Source organism: Ovis canadensis, chromosome 14, assembly GCF_042477335.2.
Source record: "Ovis canadensis isolate MfBH-ARS-UI-01 breed Bighorn chromosome 14, ARS-UI_OviCan_v2, whole genome shotgun sequence".
In the NCBI taxonomy this organism is placed as follows: domain Eukaryota; kingdom Metazoa; phylum Chordata; class Mammalia; order Artiodactyla; family Bovidae; genus Ovis; species Ovis canadensis.
The window spans coordinates 18,441,023-18,463,093 of record NC_091258.1 but is presented as its reverse complement, the minus strand read 5'-3'; the positions used below and the strand labels follow the sequence as shown (position 1 = coordinate 18,463,093).

General features: G+C 46.3%; 1 protein-coding gene and 1 non-coding gene across 10 annotated transcripts in view; both read right to left on the bottom strand.

Annotated features, from left to right (window-relative positions):
• WWOX (WW domain containing oxidoreductase) overlaps nucleotides 1–22,071 on the bottom strand; it is a 914,788-nt gene that overhangs the window by 853,479 nt on the left and 39,238 nt on the right. For all 9 annotated transcript variants that reach the window (XR_011248523.1, XM_069549633.1, XM_069549639.1 and 6 more), the window contains exon 5: nucleotides 8,946–9,052. Coding sequence is in view for 8 of the 9 variants with exons in the window: in XM_069549633.1 (XP_069405734.1) it covers nucleotides 8,946–9,052 (107 nt within the window). In the remaining variant the exon portion in view is untranslated. The remainder of the gene's footprint in view (nucleotides 1–8,945; nucleotides 9,053–22,071) is intronic.
• Nucleotides 11,931–12,003, bottom strand: TRNAY-GUA (transfer RNA tyrosine (anticodon GUA)). The gene has a single exon. It is a non-coding gene; the product is annotated as a tRNA-Tyr (tRNA).

Sequence of the window (22,071 nt, the reverse complement as noted above, 5' to 3'; positions counted from 1 at the left end):
TTCAGTAAAGACTTAAAAAACGGTCCCTGTCCCATCACACAGCACTGAGCCCGGGCGCTCTAGAGCCCGTGTGCCCTGGAGGCCATGCTCTGCAACAAGCAAAGCCCACAGGCCACAACGAAGCGCCCACGAGCCCCAGCAAAGACTCGGAGAGGCAAGAAATAGGAAAAGAATCTCCGCAACTCTGACAACGAAAGATCTGGAGTCACAGTTAGCCTTGCAACTGTCCAAGGAATGGAGACAGTCTTGGGCTGGAGGCTGGCCAGGCTTCTATGGGAATGGAAACAGCAAGTTCTTAAAAGGTAAGGCCAGGAGAGGGCCCAGAGCTGCAGGGACGAGGGCCGGTGCAGGGCTAACCAGAAGCAGACCGCACCTGTGCCATATGGCGCCTGGCCGGGGTGGACGGCTGGTTACTGCACTTGACAGGGCTGCTCGGAGGCCCCCACTGCTCTCCCAGCCTCTGCCTCTCCTCCTGGGACGATCAGCATGACCCTATGGCTCTCGGCATTTTCTAGTTTGAACAATACACTGTCACCCTACTCCTCAGAGAGGGCTGCACATAAGGGAACGTGCTTTTCTCTATGTTCACAGTTTCTGAGCAGCAGGAACCTTCCCCCACACCGATCTGGTAAAGGCTCTCAGAGCAGGAATCACTACAGGGAGAATTAAACGAGGATGCACGCACTTGACGCTGCACGTCAGACACACGAACTAACGCGTGACTGGACACGCGAACACACGCGGCTGCTTTGGAAGTTCACAACTTTCAAAACTTTGCACAAACTGGGGAAGGTGTGTATGCAGGGGACGTACTGTCTACTAAACTGCCTCAGAGCACCCACTACTTACAGTACAAACAGATGTTTAATAAGCAGCTGTACAGGTTTTTAAACAGTCTAAGAATCTCCGGGTTAGCTGGTGAATGAGGTTGTAAGAACACCACCTGATTTTTGTAAAAAGAGGTAAAAATCCAGCCAGGGCTTTTATTTAAATAAAAAAAAAAAAGGCACACAGCATGAGAACTGCAGAGCAATACATCACAGCCTCCTGGAGGGGCTGCGAGACACGCACTGCTGGGCTCCCCCTCCAGAGACTCTGACCCAGAAGGTCTCGGGCAGGGGGAGCCCAGGAATCTCCATTTCTAACAGGTTCTCAGGTGATGCTGACAGTGGGGTCAGGGGCCAGGCTCTGAACAGCACTGTGTAAAATCCTGCTCCACTGGAAACAGGGACTAATCGATGAAGCACTACTCAGATCACTATCAGACGTGCCCTCTCCTCTCCTCCCATAAGAACAGCACCCTCCCAGCCGCCCCTTTCATTTTTGTCTGCATGTTGCTCACAATTTGATGTAGATTTCAACATCCTGTAATTCATCAACTAATTCTCTCCTGGCTAAAACATTCCAGGTAATTAAAGTTCAGTAATAACTTATTCTTTCTGCTCCGGCACCTGCATTTCATCTGTTTATTTTCCCGGAGTCATAAATCTGAAGGGTTGTCAAAGCGCCATAATATTAGTGCAATAATCAAAGTTAATTAGTTCCTCTCAGTAAACAACAGCAACGCCAGTACAGAGATGCACTGAAGTTTCTCCCGGCTACCCACTGTACAGATCACAGCGTGGCTGGAACAATCAGAACCTGAGAACCGCCAGGTAGATACGGGCAATGTTCTACAGTCACTTAAAAGGAGACTCTGCGCTTGGCTCACGGTGATGCGTTAACTCCAAGGAAGGCCCAGTGGGTCCGGGCTCTGCACCTGGTACCCGCTGAAGGGCACTAGAGCAGACGGGTTCTCCCCAGCTGCTGAGCCTTACCGCATGAATCCCAAACTCCAATTTTAAAACAAAAAAGGGCCACAGGATGCAAAGAAATGAGAGGGGCCAGCCTCTCAGCCAACTTTCTGTAACCTGGTATCATCAATAACTTTGGATTTATTACTTACGGAATGTGAGAGATGTGAGTGCTCGGTAGGGTGTGATGAGAAGGCTGGTGGGAAAAAGACAGGAAAGATTCTGCCTTCAGTGTTTGGGAGAACTGTCTAATTACAAGATGCGTAGAAACAGGATGGGCTGCCTTTGCAGCGAGAAGCCTAACCACCCCCATAAGCATTTAAGCCAAATGCGGGGGAGCTCTGTTCAGAGAAGCTGTGTAAGTGGTCTCCACGGTGGGAGGAGGTGGGACACAGCAACTGAGACAGCTGACATCCCCCCACGAACATAAGGCTGCCCGCACTCAGAGGCCGTCTCCGGGCGAGCACCCACGTCTTGTCCTTTGCACCCACTGACCAGTTTCTAAGGTCCTACTCCCCTGAGGCCAGGACCCCTTATTTGTTACCCACCGCTATGTAACACGTTTCCCAAGGTGTAGAGGTTTAAGGCAGTAAGCATTTGCTGTCTCACCGAGATTCTCTAGGTCAGGAAGAGACGGTTCTGACTCTGGTGCGGTTGCCATCGACCTGTCAGCCACAGTGGTCTGCAGGCTTGACGGGGGCAGGAGAGGCCAAGAGGGCTCCCTCGGGAGGCCTGTCACATGGGGCTCAGTTCCTTACCCCAGGGGCTCTCCACAGGGATGCCCGAGCAGCCCCACAGCACAGCAGCTGGCTTCCCCCATACTGAGCAATCCAGGACGCCAGGCAGGAGGAAGCCACCAGCTTTTTATGATCCTTCCTGTGAGTCACACTCCATCATTTCTGCCATACTGTATCCCTGAACAGTGAATCACTATGTCCAGCCCACACTGGAGGGGAGGAGAATTAGGATCCATATCCGAAGGGAAGGGGCATCCAAGAATGTGCAGGGACTTCCCTGGTGGCCTAGTGGTTAAGAATCCACCTGCCAATGCAAAGGACACCGGTTCAATCCCTGGTCCAGGAAGATCCGACATGCCACAGAGCAACTAAGCCTGTGAGTCACAGCTACCTAGCCCACGCGCCCTGGAGCTGGTGTTCCACAGCAAGAGAAGCCGGCACGACGAGAAGCCCGTGCTCGATGCAACCAGAGACGGCCTGCACGCAGCAACAGAGACCCCATGCAGCCATAAGAAAATGGAAATAAACATTAAAATAACACTAAAAAAAGAAGAAGAAGAATGTGTGGACAGATTTTAAAACTACTGCGGCCACTTAGTTCTAAAGTCTTCAAACTCCAGGCACATCTGTGTCCCCAGCTGACTAAGGGGCAGGGGCTTGGTCCCAGCTGAGCTCCCGAGGAACGGAGCCAGCGCTACACCAGGGCATGGGCACCAGCAACAGGGCCAGTCACTTCCCCACGCCCCTCCTGGCCCCCGGAGAAGCACGAAGCCCTCGCCTCGCCTCAGCTCATCTCAGTGTGACCTGACACTCTGACGGGAAGAAGCAGGGAGGCCAGGCTCCTTCCAAGGGCTCTAATGAATAATTTTTTTTTTTAAGATGTAAGAGGAAACACATCTTCCAACAAGATTTCTGAGAGTGTGCCTACTTTAGGGATCTGTATTGAGCAAGCCGGCCTCTCCAGAAACTACCTTTTTTTTTTTTTCTTCTGAGTCTTTACTACGTGCTGGGTTCTGTGCAAGAGTGTGCATAATGAACCATTACCAGGACCATTCCCCTTCCACAAGTAAATAAACCAAAGGCATAAGCAAATGTTCAAGGGCATAACCAAACGCGCCCAGGGAGACGCGGCAAACTCACGTCCGAATCAGGACTGGTTCCCAGGTCTGGATGACTTCAGAGCTGGGGCTGCCTCCACTCCTCTGGGCTCAGTCGATTTTAAATGTATGCTCACAATAAACCTTAACCTTTGGTAGCTTGAGCCACCCCACCCTGAGACGCTGTCTCGTGTACAGCTGTATCTCTGGTTGGCCGTGCATGGAAGGTTTCACTGGCTCAAGGGCTGTGCCTCCTCTGTTTCATCTAACAACGGCTATGTCTGAGACTCTCTGTAGATGCCCCATAATAAACATGAAACTCAGGCTCACATGTACTTTTTTCCTCTTAAGTGATGGAGCCTAAATGCCTAGTGGCCAGAAACAAGACTTGTCGACCACTGGCTGAACATCATCTGAAGGTGAAATCCATCTCTCCCCACTATGTCGAAACTGTTTAACAAGAACTCAGGGGGCCGTACTGATGAAAGGATGCACCTGCGCTGAGCTCCACGTGGTTGGGAGCGGTGGTTTGGAGCTCTCCGTCTACGGCTTGCCTTTGCACTCTTTAAAACTCAGCAGTAAATCATAGCCCTTGTTATGCAAAGGTTACAATGGATGTAAAGTCTGAAATATTCAGTTCAAGACTGAGTGAAAAAACCAACACATGCAAATGCAGACAAGGAGATGGTGATCAAAGACAATGAATAACAGGCAAGATTAATAAGTCAATGCAAAAATTTCAGACTGAGACACGAAACGGTAAAACTTAGGAGGAGGAGAAGAACCAATCACAAGTTTTAGGCATTCTGGAGAAGGAGGAAACTCGGAATATTTTAGCAACCGATTATGTCTATGAGAGGGATGAATAATTTATTATCTGATAAAGAATCTTTCCTGAGCCTGTGACAGGGAAGGGCAAAGAGGCAGCTGAAGTTCAACAGTAAATACACTGTGTACTACTTGAAATACAAGTCTGAGAAGACCTTCCTTGGGGAGGGGAGGCTCAGCAACTGGGTTTCAAAACGCCACCAGTAAGGCTCTCTTTGCTGGAGAACCACAGGGACCCTTACATCATGAACAGAGAAATCAAGCCCACGAAAGAGGCCCGTCCTCCACCACAACACACACCGGTCATTCTGGACTGGGTAATGAGATGGGCTTTGGGGTTGGGAGACACGGCTTCACACCTTGGGTCTACCATGTAGCTCCCAGCTGTGTGAGCTTGAGCAAAGTCCTCCCCGTTCTTCCAGCCTCTAAAGCCTCATCTGCAGGATGGGTTTCACACATACACAAATACTTCACTGCTAAGTGCCAATAAGCAGAGCGCCGAGTACAGAGACAGCTATGACTACCCAATTCCACCTGCAGGTAATGATGAGGAGATGACATTTTGTAAACAAAAATGTCCCAAGGTAGAACCTTTCTGCCTGTGTGTGTGTGTGTGCGTGTCTGCTAAAGTCAGGCACGACTGAGCAACTAGGCACACATTGATTAAAGCAAGTGGTTTATATAGTTCTTGCTGGTGTACAGACTTGTTTACACCATACTTAAATTTATTGAAAATTCAATCCTATACATAAAAACAATTTTTAAAGCACAGAAATGAGGAACAAATCTAGTGGCTGATGTCGGATGAACTTTTCCCGACAGTCCATAACTATTAAAAAGATTAAGAGTTTTTCTATTTCTGTTTAGCTAGAGATCACTCACAACAACGGGGAAGAGACTTACACTCAGTGATGCACTGAGTAATGATCAGTTTTTCCAAGCCAAGCTGCCTGACTAGACAGACATCAAGCTTGTAGATTACCCATCCCACATGCCTCCCCTTAACATACACACATAAAAGAAGGCATCACACCCAAGGCCTTCTGTCTGTAACGGCAAATGATCGGATTCAAGCTTCTTCTATCACAGGAGAGTGGGGGAAATGCCCACAAACACTAAAGCACACAGGATCATGAAGTCACTGAGTGGAGGAGAGAGTCTAGAAGGAGCTAGACTGCTCCAGCGGCTCTTAGAAGCTCGAGCAGTGTTCTAGGTGGCATCCTGCCCCCCTCATTCCTTACTCCCACGTCATGAAAACAGGCTGTCAGCATCCATTAAAAGCACAGCAAATGTCTAGCACGTAGGCTGGCACCAAGCGTTCCATATCTGACAAAGATAGTGAAATCACTATCTTCCGATGCTTATCAATGAGGCTGCAGTATGACATAACACTGTCAGCTTTCCACCCGACTTCCCTCCAACTAGATAAACAGACCGAGTATCAACTCTATGGACAACTAGAATAATTACGACACTTCAGTCCCCCCAGCATCAAACTGCGTGGCAACACCCAGCCGAGCACGCACGCTCTCCCCGACACGTGCACATTCCATTACCTCCGACTAATAAATCTTTTCTCTGAGCCCTCGTCTCCCTGCTTTCTCAATAACCGTTCTAATATAAACCACTGCGTGCTGTTCCTGATGACTGATCCCTTAACAATCTTTCCTAAATATATGCAAAGTGTGTTTCTCTGTAAATACAAAAGAAAAAGCAATCACATCAATAATTAAGATGGCTTTTCAAATGACAGTTGAGTGCTAATATGAGCTCCACTGGAAAATACTCATCAACAAACTAAATACGCATCTATTAAAACGTAGGAGTCCAGACATATGGAGACAGGAAAAATTCACTGCGACTCCACTGGAGTCATGCTGATGAACACACTCCCTACAGCTCCTCTTTCGGCCACTTGGAGAGGCTAAGAAAAGTAAACATCCCCTTGTACTTTCATGTATGAATAAGAAATTATTTTATTATTATTACTAGCAGCAGCAGCTAACTAACATTTAACTGAGTACTTAAGCCCAGCAATCCCACTTCAGGGCATATATCCAGAGAAAACAGTAACTCAAAAAGCTACATGCACCCCAGTGTTCAGTGCAGCACTATTTACAACAGCCAAGACGTGGAAGAAACCTACATGTCCATCAACAGAGGACTGGATAAAGACGATGTGGTACTTAAACGCATCGGAATACGGAGAGAGCAGCATGGAAACACCACCACATGCAGAACAGATGGCCAATCCTCTGTGCCACTCAGGGAGCTCAACCCAGGGCTCTGCAACAACCTGGCGGGGGAGCGGCGGGGCGGGAGGCGGGTGGGACGGGGCACCCGTTTACCCACGGCTGATTCATGCTGACGTTCGGCAGAAACCTACACAACGCTGCAAAGCAGTTCTCCTTCAATTAAAAAAACACAAATCTAAAAAAAGAAGAATGGTCCACTGCGGCAGAGCTGAGAGCCAACTGTGGATGGAAATGTGAGGGACTGAACTGCACAAGAGCATCACTCGGAAGACCAAAACAAGTAAATGACAGCGTCAGCACGTGACGGGGGGCCACACACAGGTAAGAGCAACGAGGCAGCCCTGTGCCCTGAGAACAAAAGACTCCCTCTAGTAGCAAGAGGGAAAGGAAAGAACCGAAGTGCAGAGCAGCACACAGGTGTGCTGGCTAGTACACACAGCCTTTTCCGGAAGAACACACAGGAATCCGTTAATGCTATCTACCCCCGAGAGAAGAACGCACAGGACTTTCACTTTTCATCGTATACACTTTATGAAGATTCAAACCATATGCACATATGACCATTCATTCTCTATACATCTCTAAAGATTACTCTATACCACCGCAGTTCAGCTCAGTCGCTCAGTCGTAGCAGCGGTTAATACATTTTTCTAACTCTGGAGTTAGAAAGATGCTAAGATAACTGGGGGAAAAAAATGGGCCCTGTTTTTTAATTTAACTCAAAATAATGAATCCAGTGAGATCAAGACAAGGGTTCATTTGAAATATACTAAGTTTGAAATCCTGCTTGAAAAAGCAGAAATAAATTTCCCTTTTCTTGACTTTCATAGCTTCTCAGCCCAGAAGGCCGGATGTTCTCTTTAACAGACCATGGTCTATTTCTTTGGATGGCAAGAAATCTTCCATGGTGTTCAGAGGATGAAGACAGTCTTGGCAAGGACTATCCAGCCCCCTCCACACCTGGCTCCAGCCACCTGTCTCCCTCGCCCCAGAGCCACCATACAGACCACCCCCTCAGCCCAGGTTGACCCTTCTTCCCAATTCCTCTCGATCCTCCTGAGATCTCAGCTCAGCCACCTCTTTCTCGGGCACTCCAAATGCCCAATGCCCTCTGGCACTGTTCACCATTTTGGAATACCACTTTGCCTCATTTCAAGTTTACACTGATGTTTATGTTTCTTTGGCTTGATCTGTCTTCCACCCTCAGCTGAAAGCTCTAGAGAGACAGTGGCAACACCAATTTTCCCTTAACGCTAGACCCCCAGTACCTATAACAGTGGGGCACTTCACAGGCTCGTGAATGAATGAGGTCTGTATGTCACTTCAAAGCCCGGTGACCGTGTTAAAAAAGAAAAAAAAACTCACTCAACAGTTGTGTCACTCTGGCTCAAACCCTCTCACGTCACAGAGACTCTGAGCCCCTCCCTGCAGCCTCCTCACCGCCCACTGGGCTCCAGGCACAGGAGCGTCCCCACTGAGCCTACAATCCCCCAGGCACATTTCCACCCCCTCTGCACGTGCATGCAAAGTATTGCCCCTGACGTTTGCACGGCTTACTGCACTGTTTCATCAGGGCCTGGATCAAATGTCACAGCTTTAGAGGGGTCTCTGCTGACCACCCAAGCTGAAATAGTCCACACTGTCCACTCCTGACCCCTCACTCTGCTTCACTGGCCTCCACTGCATTTATAACCACCTGACATCACGTTAAACTTTAATTATCCCTTTATGGTCTGTTTCTCCTACCCAGAAGCTGATGAGGGCAGGTATTTTGCTTTATTTGATGCTATATCCTTAATCCCAAGAGCACTGACTGCCCTCAATACATGTTTGTGCACACAGGCATATCAACATCCACATGTGCACAGAGGAAAGCTAAGAGGAAAAACTGAGATGGGCTAAAGTCTGCTCCTTGTCATTCTAAAAACCACATGCAACCTCTTAGCCACACTCAAGGGCGTCAACCACATTCTGTTTTTCTCAATAAACGAGCTAAATGAGTAAACATGCTCGAACCTCTGACTAATAAAGCAGATGACATTGACAGAGAACTATACACAGACTATGAATGGCTTGCCTGTCCTTCCATTCATAAACAAAGAGAGTATGACTTTAACAACAAAGAAAACATTATTCCAAGAGCAATAAACTTTATGAACTGTACTAAATCCTTCAAGGGTTTATCCCAGCCTGTGTATTCGACAATTAAAAAGAAAAATGTGAGCGCTCGCTTACCCATTCTCCCAGAATGCGGGACACGGCTTCACTGGCTCGCGCCATGTTCCTGCAGGCCAGGATCACGTGTGCACCATGGAGGGCGAAAGATTTGGCAGTTTCAAACCCTGTGGTTTAAAGGAAAGTCCACATTAGAAAACACGAGTGCAGACGCACCAAGCCATGACGCTGAATGGCCTTTGCTGAGCACCTTACACGTTACTCTAGTGGTTCTCAGCCAGCCAGGACGTGCCCCTTAGAAGAAATCTGCAAATATCCTGAGACATTTTCAGTAGTCAGCAAATGTCTACTGACTTTACTGTGGGGCAGGAAGCGGGTATACTACTGGTTCCCAGCCTGTAAAGGCCAGGCATGCTACAGAACATCCAATACGGCCCAGGACAGCCCCACAGCAAAGAATCACCTGGCTCAAATGCCTACAATGTTGAGGTTGAAAAAACCTGCCCCAGGAACAGCGCAATTTCAAAGGTGAAGGCCAAGCCTTAGCAGAGCTGGCGGCACAGCCAGCCTTTGAACCACTGCTTGACAACAACCAGGTCCTGTGCTGAATGCAAAGAGCAAGGATATACAAAGACTGAGACGTGGTCACTGTGCTCAGGAGTCCAGAGTCTAACCAGAGAGAACAAACCTGGACAGTAAAGCAAGCATCTGCTAGTAAGTCCCGACCGTGCGCTCTGGACCACCTTAAAGGTTTCCAGCACCTCTGCTTCCAGCAATGGCAGCTCGGTTTCCTAGACCCACACACGCGCTGAGAACAATCAGAGAGCTGGACAAAACAGCACACACGCTCACATAGACACACGCACACACACCCACTTTGAGGGCATCAGGGGAACGGTATGATTGAGAATCGAGGGGGCTAAGGCCAAGGGGGGTGAGCCAGCATCTGGTGCTTCTCTACCCAGTGAAAATACTCTTCAAAAATAAACGGAAACAAGATTTTTAAACAAACAAAAGCTGAGCGAATACATCCTCAGCATGTCTACAACAGAGGAAATACTAAAGGATGCTCTTCAGATAGGAGGGAAAGGACCCTAGATAGAAATCAGGATTGCAGAAAATGACAGAGTAATATAAAGGGTAAACAGATGAAAAACTCTACATGATAATAGTAACAGTTCGTAAATTTAACATACCTAGTGAGCATTACTATACTGACAATAATGACACGTAACCCAGGAGGTAAGTACTTGAGATTCAAGTATTCTAAGACCCCTGCACTGCGAGAAAGTGCTAATCTATATAAGAACCTCAGTAAGTCAAAAATACAGGATGCTGTCTCTACAATTACCACTGAAATAATAGGAAAACAATACAAACTTAACCAGTTAAGGGAAGGGCAAGTAGAATAATTTTAAAAAAGAAAAAAACAAGGAAGAGGAGAAAAATGGAATATAAAAAAGTTACATAGAAAGCCAATAATAAAATAATATATTTAACCCCAAATATATCTGTAACCCCACTAAAGTGAACTAAAAACTGCAACCATAACACAAAGACCGTCAGACTGAATAAAACATATATATATATACATAATACGCTCCTCACAAAAGTGCATATGTTTTGTTTTATATCCTTAAACATAAGGATAAAACATTAAAAGAATGGAAAAAGACATACCATGTAAAGATGAGCCAAAAGAAGTATAAGAGAAAAACCTGAATACTTCATAATTTTATGAAGGAATCTATGAGGAATATGTGACAATTCTAAATTTATATACATACACACATATGTCAAAAGTTGACAGAATTAAGAGGAGAAATACACAAATTCACAATCAGAGTGAAAGATTTTAACGTATCAGTAACATAAAAATATGTCAATAAACAGGAACTAATAGAAGACTTCTGACTTTAACGGATAAACCAGAAAATATTAAATCACTGATAAACAGTGAAAATATTAAACACTAAACACAACAGCCAAACGTATACTCAAGTACTTCAAGGATATTTACCAAAACTGAACACTCGCAGGGCAACAGTCTCAAATTTCAAACAAGCATTAAAACTGTAAAAGATGCCCTTTGACAATAGTAGAATAAAATTAGAAATCAATAAAAGATCCTAGAAAATTCCCAACTGGAAACTAAGCAACACACTTCTAAACAAAAAATTATGACTCAAAAATTTACAATGAAAATCAGAAAATACTTTAAATGATTATAAAACTCCTACATATCAAAACTTACAGAACATAGCTAAAGCCTTGGAAAAAGGACAATCTATAACCATAAATACATATTGGAAGAAAATATGAGTTCTATTAGGCATCTATTAAGTTAGAGGAAATTTTAAAGCAGCTGATTACCTAAAGAAAGTAGAAGGAAGGTAATAAAAATAAAACAAGCATAAAATACAGAGGAACAAAGAATCCAAAAGTCATTGCCTTGGGCAAAAAGCGAATAAAGCTGACAAAGGGCCAGAGAGACAGACAGACAGACAGACAGAGGCAGCGCACACACTAGCGAAGACACCTGAGTGAACAAGTGAGCACACGGGTGGCAGACATCGAGGCTGAACAAGGGACAGCAGTCAGACTCTACAAACCCCAAAATGACCTTAGAAAGACACAATTAGCAACCTTACACCAACAGACGCAATACATGCATGAAAAACACAAGTTCCCAGAAAGACCCAACTTAAAAACTGCTGCAAGGAGAAAGAACAACTGAAAAAATCTGGATGTTTTTAAAGAAAATTCCTCTGAAAACTCTGGATCCATCTGCCTTGAACAATAAAGTCTACCAAACATTTATGAAAATAAAAATGCCAATCTTACATAAGCTCTTCCAAGTAATAGAGAAAACTCAACTATTTTATGAGGTTTGAACTCATTGGTCCTTGAAAGTTGAAACTTAACTCACTCAGTCGTGTCCGACTCTTTGCGACCCCGTGGACTGTAGCCCACCAGGGTCCTCCATCTGTGGGATTCTCCAGGCAAGAATACTGGGGTGGGTTGCCATTTCCTTCTATAGACGATCTTCCTGACCCAGGGATCGAACCCAGGTCTCCTGCATTACAGGCAGACGCTTTAACCTCTGAGCCACCAGGGAAGGCAGCTGCATTGGTCCTTAGGGAAATGCAAATTAAAGATACAATGAGATGATAACGCTACACCTCAGTAGCAGTAGGTGATATTTACTGCTACAATGGCTAAAATTTTTAGAAATTAAAAAATAAGCAATGACCACACCAAATGTTGGCAAGGATGTGGAGCACCTAGAACTCTTATATGCGGCTGACACGAAAGAGAAAGGAAGGGAGGGGAGGAATTTAATTTCAGAGCTTGACTATCACCCGCTATTCTAAAGCGTAAAATAGCACACTGTGTGGAAAATCACACAGAATATGCCGCGACAAAGAAATCAATTCTACTGGAGAAGGCAGCAACGTAATTCAGCCAAAGCCACGTCAGATGATCACAGATTAGTGTGTCCAAGATAATGTTCATATATATGAACAATCAGAGCATCGTTATCTTACTGAGACTGCCACATGAAAAAGGCAAGCATGGCTAGTTCACTCAAACCACTTCCGCAGATCTAGTCTTCATGGAGGCCAGACTATTTATATAAACTCTCAATGGAAGCCAGCACAGCACAGTGGAAAACTCAGACTCAGGAGTCAACACATCTGTGTTGACCCAGCTCTAGCTATTTATAAGCTATCAGACATCAGGCTATGCCTTTAACCCATCAGAAACTCAGTCATCTTTTCTTAGTAAAACAGGGAGTGAACAGTAAACGCACACTAGGAGTCTAATGTTAACCATAGTCAGTGGGAAAACAAATGTTAACGGCCAGTCCTTTCCAAAATCCACTTCAGCAGGAAGTCTGGAGCTTTCTCTCTGATTTGTATGAACTAGGAAATATAGCTGGAGAAGGCGATGGCACCCCACTCCAGTACTCTTGCCTGGAAAATCCCATGGACGGAGGAGCCTGGTGGGCTGCAGTCCATGGGGTTGCCAAGAGTCGGGCACGACTCAGCGACTTCACTTTCACTTTTCACTTTCATGCACTGGAGAAGGAAATGGCAACCCACTCCAGGGTTCTTTCCTGGAGAATCCCAGGGACGGGGGAGCCTGGGGGGCTGCCGTCTATGGCGTCGCACAGAGTCGGACACGACTGAAGCGACTCAGCAGCAGCAGCAGATAGAGCACAGCCACCATGACTGGAAACTCTGAGCTGCTCCCAACAGCAACCCATGAGTTAACTAGCTTCAACACCAGCTAGAACTTAAAGAAGTTAGCTAGAGACTTCCCTGGTGGTCCACTGGCTAAGGCTCCATGCTCCCAAGGCAGGGGGCCTGGGCTCAGTACTGGTCAAGGAACTAGATCCCACGTGCCGCTACTAAGACCCAGCACAGTCAAGTAAATAAGTAAACATTTAAAAGAAAGAAAGAAATTAGCCACAAGATCTCCCACTCCATTTGTCTAAGTACTGGCTTAAGAACACACTTGACCTCCGTTTATGCCAAGCTCTATAGCCCAAAATATAGTCATTTATCATTATATCAGTCCTGGGTGTTCACTGGAAGGACTGATGTTGAAGCTGAATCTCCTGATGCAAAGAGCTGACTCACTGAAAAGACCCTGATGCTGGGAAAGATTGAGGGCAGGAGGGGAAGGGGACAACAGAGGATGAGATGGCTGGATGGCATCACTGACTCAATGGACATGAGTTTGGGTGGACTCCGGGAGTTGGTAATGGACAGGGAAGCCTGGCGTGCTGTGGTTCATGGGGTCAAAAAGAGTTGGACACGACTGAGCTGAACTAAAGGACAACCTCCTATACCTGAATCTGAGGTCAAAATACACACAAAAAATTTTCAAATCTGAGATATTATACATCTCAGTCTGCTTGCCTCCTCTATGGCGCATGTACTAAAAGGTGCTCAAACCCGTACCTTTGAGGCAAGAAACAATAACCTGAAATTCACTCATTTGGATCCACGACACCAATTTCACCCCTTGTCACCAGTGAGCAAAAGGTACCCAGATCACGAGGGAAAGCAAGAGAGGTAAAACACCAGGGAGCGCAGCCCTGCCACTGCAGAGCTGCACGGGCCCGAGCGTGGGATGGTCGACCTGACCAACACGCCGTGCCCCTCGGGTCAGTGCCACGCTGGCGGCCGCAGGGAGGCCTGCGCTTGCAGCCACAGGAGCTTTCACACCCACATCTTACTGGAAAGGATGGACTCTGTGTCCCTATGAAGTGTCCAGGTCAGAGCAAGCCAAAGAAATATTCCACATCACTTTTTCACCCAAGAGTGTACAAAAAGCTGGCGTCCCTGGTGGCTCACCAGTAAAGAATCTGCCTGCCAATGCAGGAAACACAAGTTCAATCCCTGGGTCAGGAAGATCCCCTGGAGAAAGAAATGGCAACCCACTCCAGTATCTTTACCTGGGATATCCCATGGACGGAGGAGACTGGTGGGTTACAGCTCATGGGGTCACAGTCAGATACAACTTAGCGATTAAACAACATTAAAAAAATTACATGGGGAGTGGGGGAAGATAGTGGAGGCAATGCCTCATCACCCATTAGCAAAATTAACTAACTGATGTGTTTATTTATTTATTTGGCTATGCCGTGGTTTAGATGTAGCATGGGAACTCTGTGGCTAATACTGCAAGCTCCCAGTGGATGGGGCCCAAGAGTTCACATGCCACAGCAAACTTATTTTTTTTAATGGATTGAGGAAGCATCAAAACAATGCAGGGCCAAGCAGGTCCTAGGGCTTTATTTATCTAGTTTACCAGGATAACTGCAAATTCCTTAGAATCAGTGCCTTTTCCATCTCTGTGTCTGGTTCAATAAATACCTGCCAAAGAGACAAATGTGCTTACAGGCTGACTAACAGGCTACAATTCTGGACTGTTTGAAAACAACCCAAGTTGTAAAAACACGGATGGCCCTCAAACTTCCTTTTAGACCACAAATAAATACTGAAATCCTGCAAAAATACCAATCATGGCAGTTTTGAATGACACTATCTAGAAATCGGGAGGAGGGGGCGGTACAGGATTAGCGGGGGGGAGAAACATGCCCTTATTCTATCAAAATTTATTTTCCCAAACATGCCATCTCAAGGTGACAAAATAAACAATGGCAGATGACTTTTTATTACCAAAAACAGCACATCTGATGCTGAGGCAGCAACAGGCTGTGGATACCAGCCTGCACCGTCTCTCCCTCAGACGACTCCTGACTGCAGTCCTGGCTGGACCCCCTGCCCCTGCGTCGTGTGAAATTACTCTTCCATCTGTTTTCCTTTATCTAAGCCGTGCGTCACACACCGCAAGCCGACTTCTAAGAGCGGCAGCGGGCAATTCCAGCTTCTTATCCTGTGCAACCGCCTTGGGAGCAAAAACAAAGCAGGGATATTTCAAAAGACGCTGGTTTAACAGGAAGGACAATAACACTTTTATGGCAAACCATCTCTCTTGCGTGTGGAGTTTTATAAAATAAATTTTAAAAAAAGTTTAATAATGCTACCTACTGCTCAAGTCCAGGAAAAGCCCATGAGAATAGCATCCCTCACTCCGGTAATACCAAAGCTGATGACCAGTTTAATTAGCTAAATGCAGTAGTGCTAAGCCAATTCTGCACAGTGCCAAAGTTTGTGCGAAATAATGAAGGCAATGGTTTACTAAATTTAATAACCTGATTCATCTTATAAAAAATTAACTTTATGACAATGTTTAAATTGAACCAGCTTAACTGCGTGGAGATGGCAAGAGTGTGTCCAGAGGAATATTTAAAGCTAATAATATCAAGAAACTAACAGGAGACATTTTAAAGCAACAGGCAGCACTGGTCTTCTAGCACTTGTTATGTCTGATCCAATTGGGAAAATCAAGTCGCCGCGGGGGTTTCATATCCCCCTGACCTAGGTTTCAAGCTTTGCATATGAACATTAAAGGGAAAACACACTTCAAAGATATGAAATGCCTGCTTATCTTACATGAGGTTTCCTTGTCTAGAATCAAGGTTCAAACTGGTGACCGTGGAGTAAATCAAGCCCCCGGACTTGCTTCCTCTGGCCCACATTTTGCCTCCCTTCGTCCCTGTTTCTCTGTCCTGCACTCTCTTCCATCCTTCTGTGCTCCCTTCCTTCCTAATATGAATCACTTGCTGGCATTAAAAAATCAGGGAGATTCTATATCAACATATCCGATGGCGGATGTCCAGGTTCTCTGTGAAAGCTCACAATCAAACCACACTGGGCCCCCGGTCCCACTGGTGACGAGCAGGCCCAGGAGCCACGGTGGGCTAGACACGGGGTTCAGGCTCCCTGTTGCCCATGGTCACCCCAGAAGGCTGGCATCACCCGCCAGACCACAGGAGACATCGGATGCTCAGATGCACATCATACGGGGAAGAGCCCTGCTGGAGACAGGGGCTCAAGCCTGACCACGAAACTGCCTCAGTCAGAATCTTCATGCGTGATCTGCTGAATCTCAAAGGTGGCTTCACCCTGAGCTGCTTGAGATGCTGTTTAAGATCCGTCAAACCCCACTCCATCAAGCGCGAGATGGATGCTGGCGACGCCTTCAGACCAGCAGCAGCACTCGGCTCTGCACAGGCAGGTGCGATGGCACCAACGCAGGGGTTTGGGTCTGTGGTGCCGGTTCCTTTACCCAGCTGCCCTGCCATCCCCTAGAGTCTCTGAGTGGTCACAGGAACACTGGACCCAAAACTACACTGGGACCAAGGGGCATAAAAAGGAACCAATCAAGCCAAAAAAAAAAAAAAACCAAGACTGAGTGTATGGCGAAACGAGATCAAAGACTGGTGAGAATTTAGGGGTAGAGGAGCGCTATGAACTATACCGATGCTGCTGCTATCAGTGTCTAATCCATTGAAGATACCTCTGGAGACTCCCTGATGGCCCAGTGCCTAAGACTCCGTGCTCCCAATGCAGGGGGCCAGAGTTCAATTTCTGGTCAGGGAGCTAGATCCCACATGCCTCAACTAAAAATCTGATACGGCCAAATTAAAAAAAAAAAAAAAAAAAGACACCTCTGGTTGTCATGCAAAAGATGGGCTACTTGAGGATACTGAAGCCTTGTAACCAGTCAGAAGGGATGAGGCACCTTCTTATGCTAGACAGCCAAGGGGAAAATTAGAAAACCATCAGGAAGCAAAAAACGTACAGAGCCTGAATCTAAGTCTGAGGCAGGATCCAGGGTTGGCAAACGGTATACCCAGACAGGGAACATGGGGAGCGGCGGGGGTGGGGGGCGCGGGGGGTGGTGGGTTGTGGCTGTGGGGACGGAGCAGGGGCCACAGCCAGGGAGGCTCGCCGGCAGGCTGGGGACAGAGGTGGCGCAGCAAATCCCCCAGGGAAGAGAGCGAGCCGCAAATCCCCCAGGGAAGAAAGCGAGCCCCAGGCTGGGAAGCCAGGCCCACAGACACCGACAGAGCTCCCGCTCAAGTCGCGCCACGGACAAGGCCCTTTTCCTCCTCCAGTGCTATGAAGCTTCCTTCCGGTTTGAGTTTTTTAATTTTCTCCATATTGTGGATTTACTTGGGCAGTGTCCCCATTTACTGTAAATTATGGTTTTAATTATCATTTTTATTAAGATGCCCAAAGGAGCTTGGGGCTTACAACACCAGTAATTTCTAATGGGTTGTTATTATTAATTTATAATTGTGAAGCGCTGGAGACAAATGTTACTTGTAAGGGTACACAATTAAAAGGCCACAGAGATGGTGATTCCTCTCCTCCACACCATCCCCCACCCTCCTATCCTAGAACATACCAGGACACTGATGTGGAGGAACCAATCAACAAGTTACAGCATCTTCCAGCACAAGCCAGCTCCCTCCCTGGAGAGCTACCATCGTGTACGGAGCAAAACGACAAGCCTCATGTCTTTCATCCTGACTTGGATTTTGGGACAATTCAAATCTGGGGACAATGCTCACGTTAAGAAACCACTAGCTTTAAGGACGTGGGTTTCGCCTACATTCTCCTAAACGCACAAGGACCGCACTGTCCTCACCGATCTGACGACTGTAAATGAAGCTACGGCGGTACGACACTGACCGGGATGCTGAACTCTAGCGCTCCCGGGCCACTTCCCTTCAAGCTCGATATGCAGTCACTGCAGCTCTGAGATCACAAATGCAGTGAACAGATAACCCTGAGAGTTTAGGACTCATGCTCGCTAAACACTAACCACACTCTCCAACTCCTAAGACATTATAAAACTACGGCGGTCTCTCCGGAAGCAGTCAAGTCACATGAGCCCTGCTTTTACACGTGTGCGTTCTACACTGCCACACACAAGGACCACTGGTGACTCTTCCACACTCCTCACAGGCGGTCCTAAATACAAACACTCACCGAAGAACAAGGCTGACTCAAGCAGTGAGAGCAGAGCCGCAGGGAATGGCTGGTTCACTGGGAGCATCTTTCTGAAGCGTCAACAGGCTGTGTTTACGCGCAGTAGTGTTTTGTAAAGCTGTATTATCAATTTCAGAAGACTGCCCGAGATCCCTCAAGAGGCTGCCACTGAGCCGGATGAATAAGTTCTCACCTGACCTGCCAGGAACAGTCCAGATCCCAGTGTGTTACGAATCACAGTGAGAAAAGCACCCAGAGATTACAATTAACACGGTCCTCAGCAGCCCAACGAAGACACGTCCTGTAAGCACAGCTAAATCAAACAGCATCCGTGTCAGTGAGGATGCAGGACGAACAAGCAACCTTACAGATCGAAAGGGGAGGGGGCTTGGAAAGGAAGACAGAATGGCTCAACATCTTTGGGGGTGACTGGACTATATCCAGCTGTTCGTGGACAAGTCTTTTGGCCCAATTATTTCATAAGCAGAAATGCAGCCAATAAATGTCCTTGCCCACATGAGCTAGAATGTGAGAGGAATATTTAACCAGCCTTGTTTGTAACAGCCAACAACTTGGAATCCACCTAAATATCCATCAATTAGGCAAAATAAATTACACAGCACGCACAGCAAAGAACAGGGCAAAGGGAAGAGGAGAAACCAGGAAACGTGCCCGTGTTCTGTCAGTAAGGAAAAAAAAATCAAGGTACAGATTAGCAGGTATGTATGGGCCCACTGGTTGAAGCCAAAATAGGGAACATTCATGCTCAGCTGTGTGATAATGTTGATTATTTCAGCAAAAGAGCTATTACTGGTCAGAGGTGAGGAAGACTTATTTTCCATGATTAACATCTCTGCTACTTCTGTTTTTTACACGTGTGTAGAACCTGTTAGGATAAGAAACTCAAAAAACTGAATGGTATCTAGTGGATCATTTCTAAGTCTTCATAAACTTTGATAAAGAGAAATCAACACAAGGGAGAAAGGAAAATCTATTCTCACTCCAAATGACGCATTTTCTGGGCGTCCTGATAGTCAGAAGGCTGCAGAGAGAAGGTGCGGAAAGGCTGGCCTGGGGCGGGGGGCGGGAGGGGGTGCGATTTCATGCTGGGTGCTGTGCCGGGTGCTTTTGGAGACTCAGCATCTCATTGAAGGTGCACTTCACAGAAGCCCTAAGGAGCATCACTGTCCTCACTGCCTACTCGTGAAAACCCACAATCCCAGAGGTTAAGGGACTCACGAGATCGGAGGGTGAAAACCGAGATGGTTGCCCAAGGGATGAAGCCTAAGCTCAAGGCAGGTGAGCCTTCAGACCACCACACTTGCCACACAGACTCAGGTCACAAACTAAGAGCTCCTTGAGGGCAGGAAAAACCAACTGTCTGCTAATGGCACCTGTTAAATATGACTCAGAGGGACGTCCCCGGTAGTCCAGGGGCTAAGGCTCTGCACTAACAAAGCACAGGGCGCAGGTTCAATCCCTGGTCGGAGACCTAGATCCCGTGTGCTGCAAGTTAAGATCCTGCCTGCCACAGTGAAGATGGAAGATGCTGCAACTAAGACCTGGTGTGGACAAATAAAAATAAGTACTGAAAAATAAACATGTCTCAGGGAATTTGATATATATTCTTCGCAGCCATTATGAGGTATGTTTACATTTTTAGCACTGGCACAATGTAAGCTAAACGAGCAGCTGTCCTGAAAGCAACAGAGATCGTCAAAATGCCATGGGCTCCCACATCAACCAGCCTCCTGACGCTCATTTCTTTCCCGGGTCATCGTGTTGAGACAGAGTTTAGGCCTTGTCAGCTACTTTGTTACATCAAAGTACTTACTTTATGGAATCTGTCCCCAAACCGTGAGGCATTATCAAATTACCTTCTCTCATTTATTTAATATTTCATCACAGAGCTCAGAATTAACACCATTCTTCGCCTTCACAAACGCTTCTCTGTGTACAGGCCTGTGGGCAGGGAAAACTAAGCCACAGAAATAAACCATCTCTCCGTGTTCTCCAAGGTCAATAACGTTAAAGGACGGATTTCATTTAACTCCGCCTCTATGCTTTCAACCAATGAGTTGTGTTGCAAGGGACCATCTTAACACCAAAGCCATTAGAGGTCACACTCAAATTTTTCCTTTACTTTCTAAAAGGCTTCCGAGTCAGACTTGAAAGGACCATCCTTATTAAAATCAGAGATAAAGAGCACCCCCCTTTAAGAAAGGCATGCCATGTTGGATTTTTTTTTTTTTAAACAAAGTGTGGCACTTTTACAAACTTGGCCCAGGTTCTTAGGAAGAAAAATAAAAACAGGATAAAACAGAAGAAGCAAAAACAAAGGCTTCCCAGTTCAAAAAACAATTTTTTTTTCAAGTCTAGTTTATTGGACATGGAGACCACTAGGTATTAAAGGCCTTCAACAAGATAAAGCCTTTTTCACTCACTGCCACTAACACAGCTAAGTACACTGGGCTCTATAATTCCAAACCCAACATACCCTGTTTGGTTCAAGTTTATGTTCATTAGAAGGCAAGGCTCTTTTCTGTAACAAATCACACACACACCACACTCAATCACACATACACCACACACCTCATGGTGTCAACTCTTTTAATTCCGCAGTCATAGCAGTATCTACCAAGAGAAGCAAAGTGTTTCTACGAGGTTACAAGTGTAGAGATCTACCCTGAAGTTTGGCCTTTTTTACTTTGATGGATGAATTTACAGCCACTTCAAGAGAAGAGAGCCCAGCTCTGCATGGCAAGCACGCCTGTATTATATTACTGAGCGGTTCGTTGTTTTCACAGCTGGGCCGGGATTTCCTTTCATGACACTGGCCGCTGTTACCCTGGTCCTCTGCTCAAGACAGGGTTCTTTATGATTTGAAGCAAACAGGGCAGCTGCCTGGGTTCTGCACCCACACTTGTCCAAAGACAGACCCCTTTCTGTTACTTTCTTAACGAACAAAGTGGCTGCAATCAGCCCATCTGCCAACTCCTATCTGTGAAGAAGTGGTCAGGACAGAACAGTTTAAAAGGAAAAATACTCCTTGTCTCCAGTGAGAGCTTCCAGAGATGAAGTCTCCTCTACCCTACACCTTCAATGTCGCAATGTAACCAATTTTTTTTTTTTAAATTTCTGATCAACCTTAGCCCTCACCTTTAAAAAAAAAATGGTGTATGCCTTCCTCTCTTGAAAAGATTAAATTCTTTATGCTTCCAAAGTCATATGGAGGTGCTCAAAACACCATGCTGGGGAAATTCAGCACTTTTCTGAGGCTGACTTTTAAAGGGCCCAAACTGACTTTTCACTCCCCACCGCCTTTAACTTTGTTAAGATACAACTTCTCAGAAGCATGACTTAAATTCAGGCATGAGAGCAAGATGCCCAGGAAGAGAGTTCTGTTCACTTTCTGCTCTCCGGGTCTATCAACGACCTGTCCTAAAATGGGTGGCTCCTACAACACCCTCTTACAAGGGAAGAAAATCTGTAACCAGACATTTGCTGAGACTGGTTAAGCAGCAGTAACTACTAAAACGAAAGCCACACTAAGGAGACGAAACAAACAGCACGTTGAACCCAGCTGAGTGCAATGCAAAAGCACCCACCTGAAGGGCAACCCTGAGGAAAGAAGGATCTCTGATCACCCGCAGAACCAGACGCCCTCTCCCGGGACACCTTTGATATAATCATTTTAAGTTTTATAAGACCTAATCATGGCTTAGCTGTGTGTGTGTTCTGTTATTGCTTGGTTTTTCTAAAACACA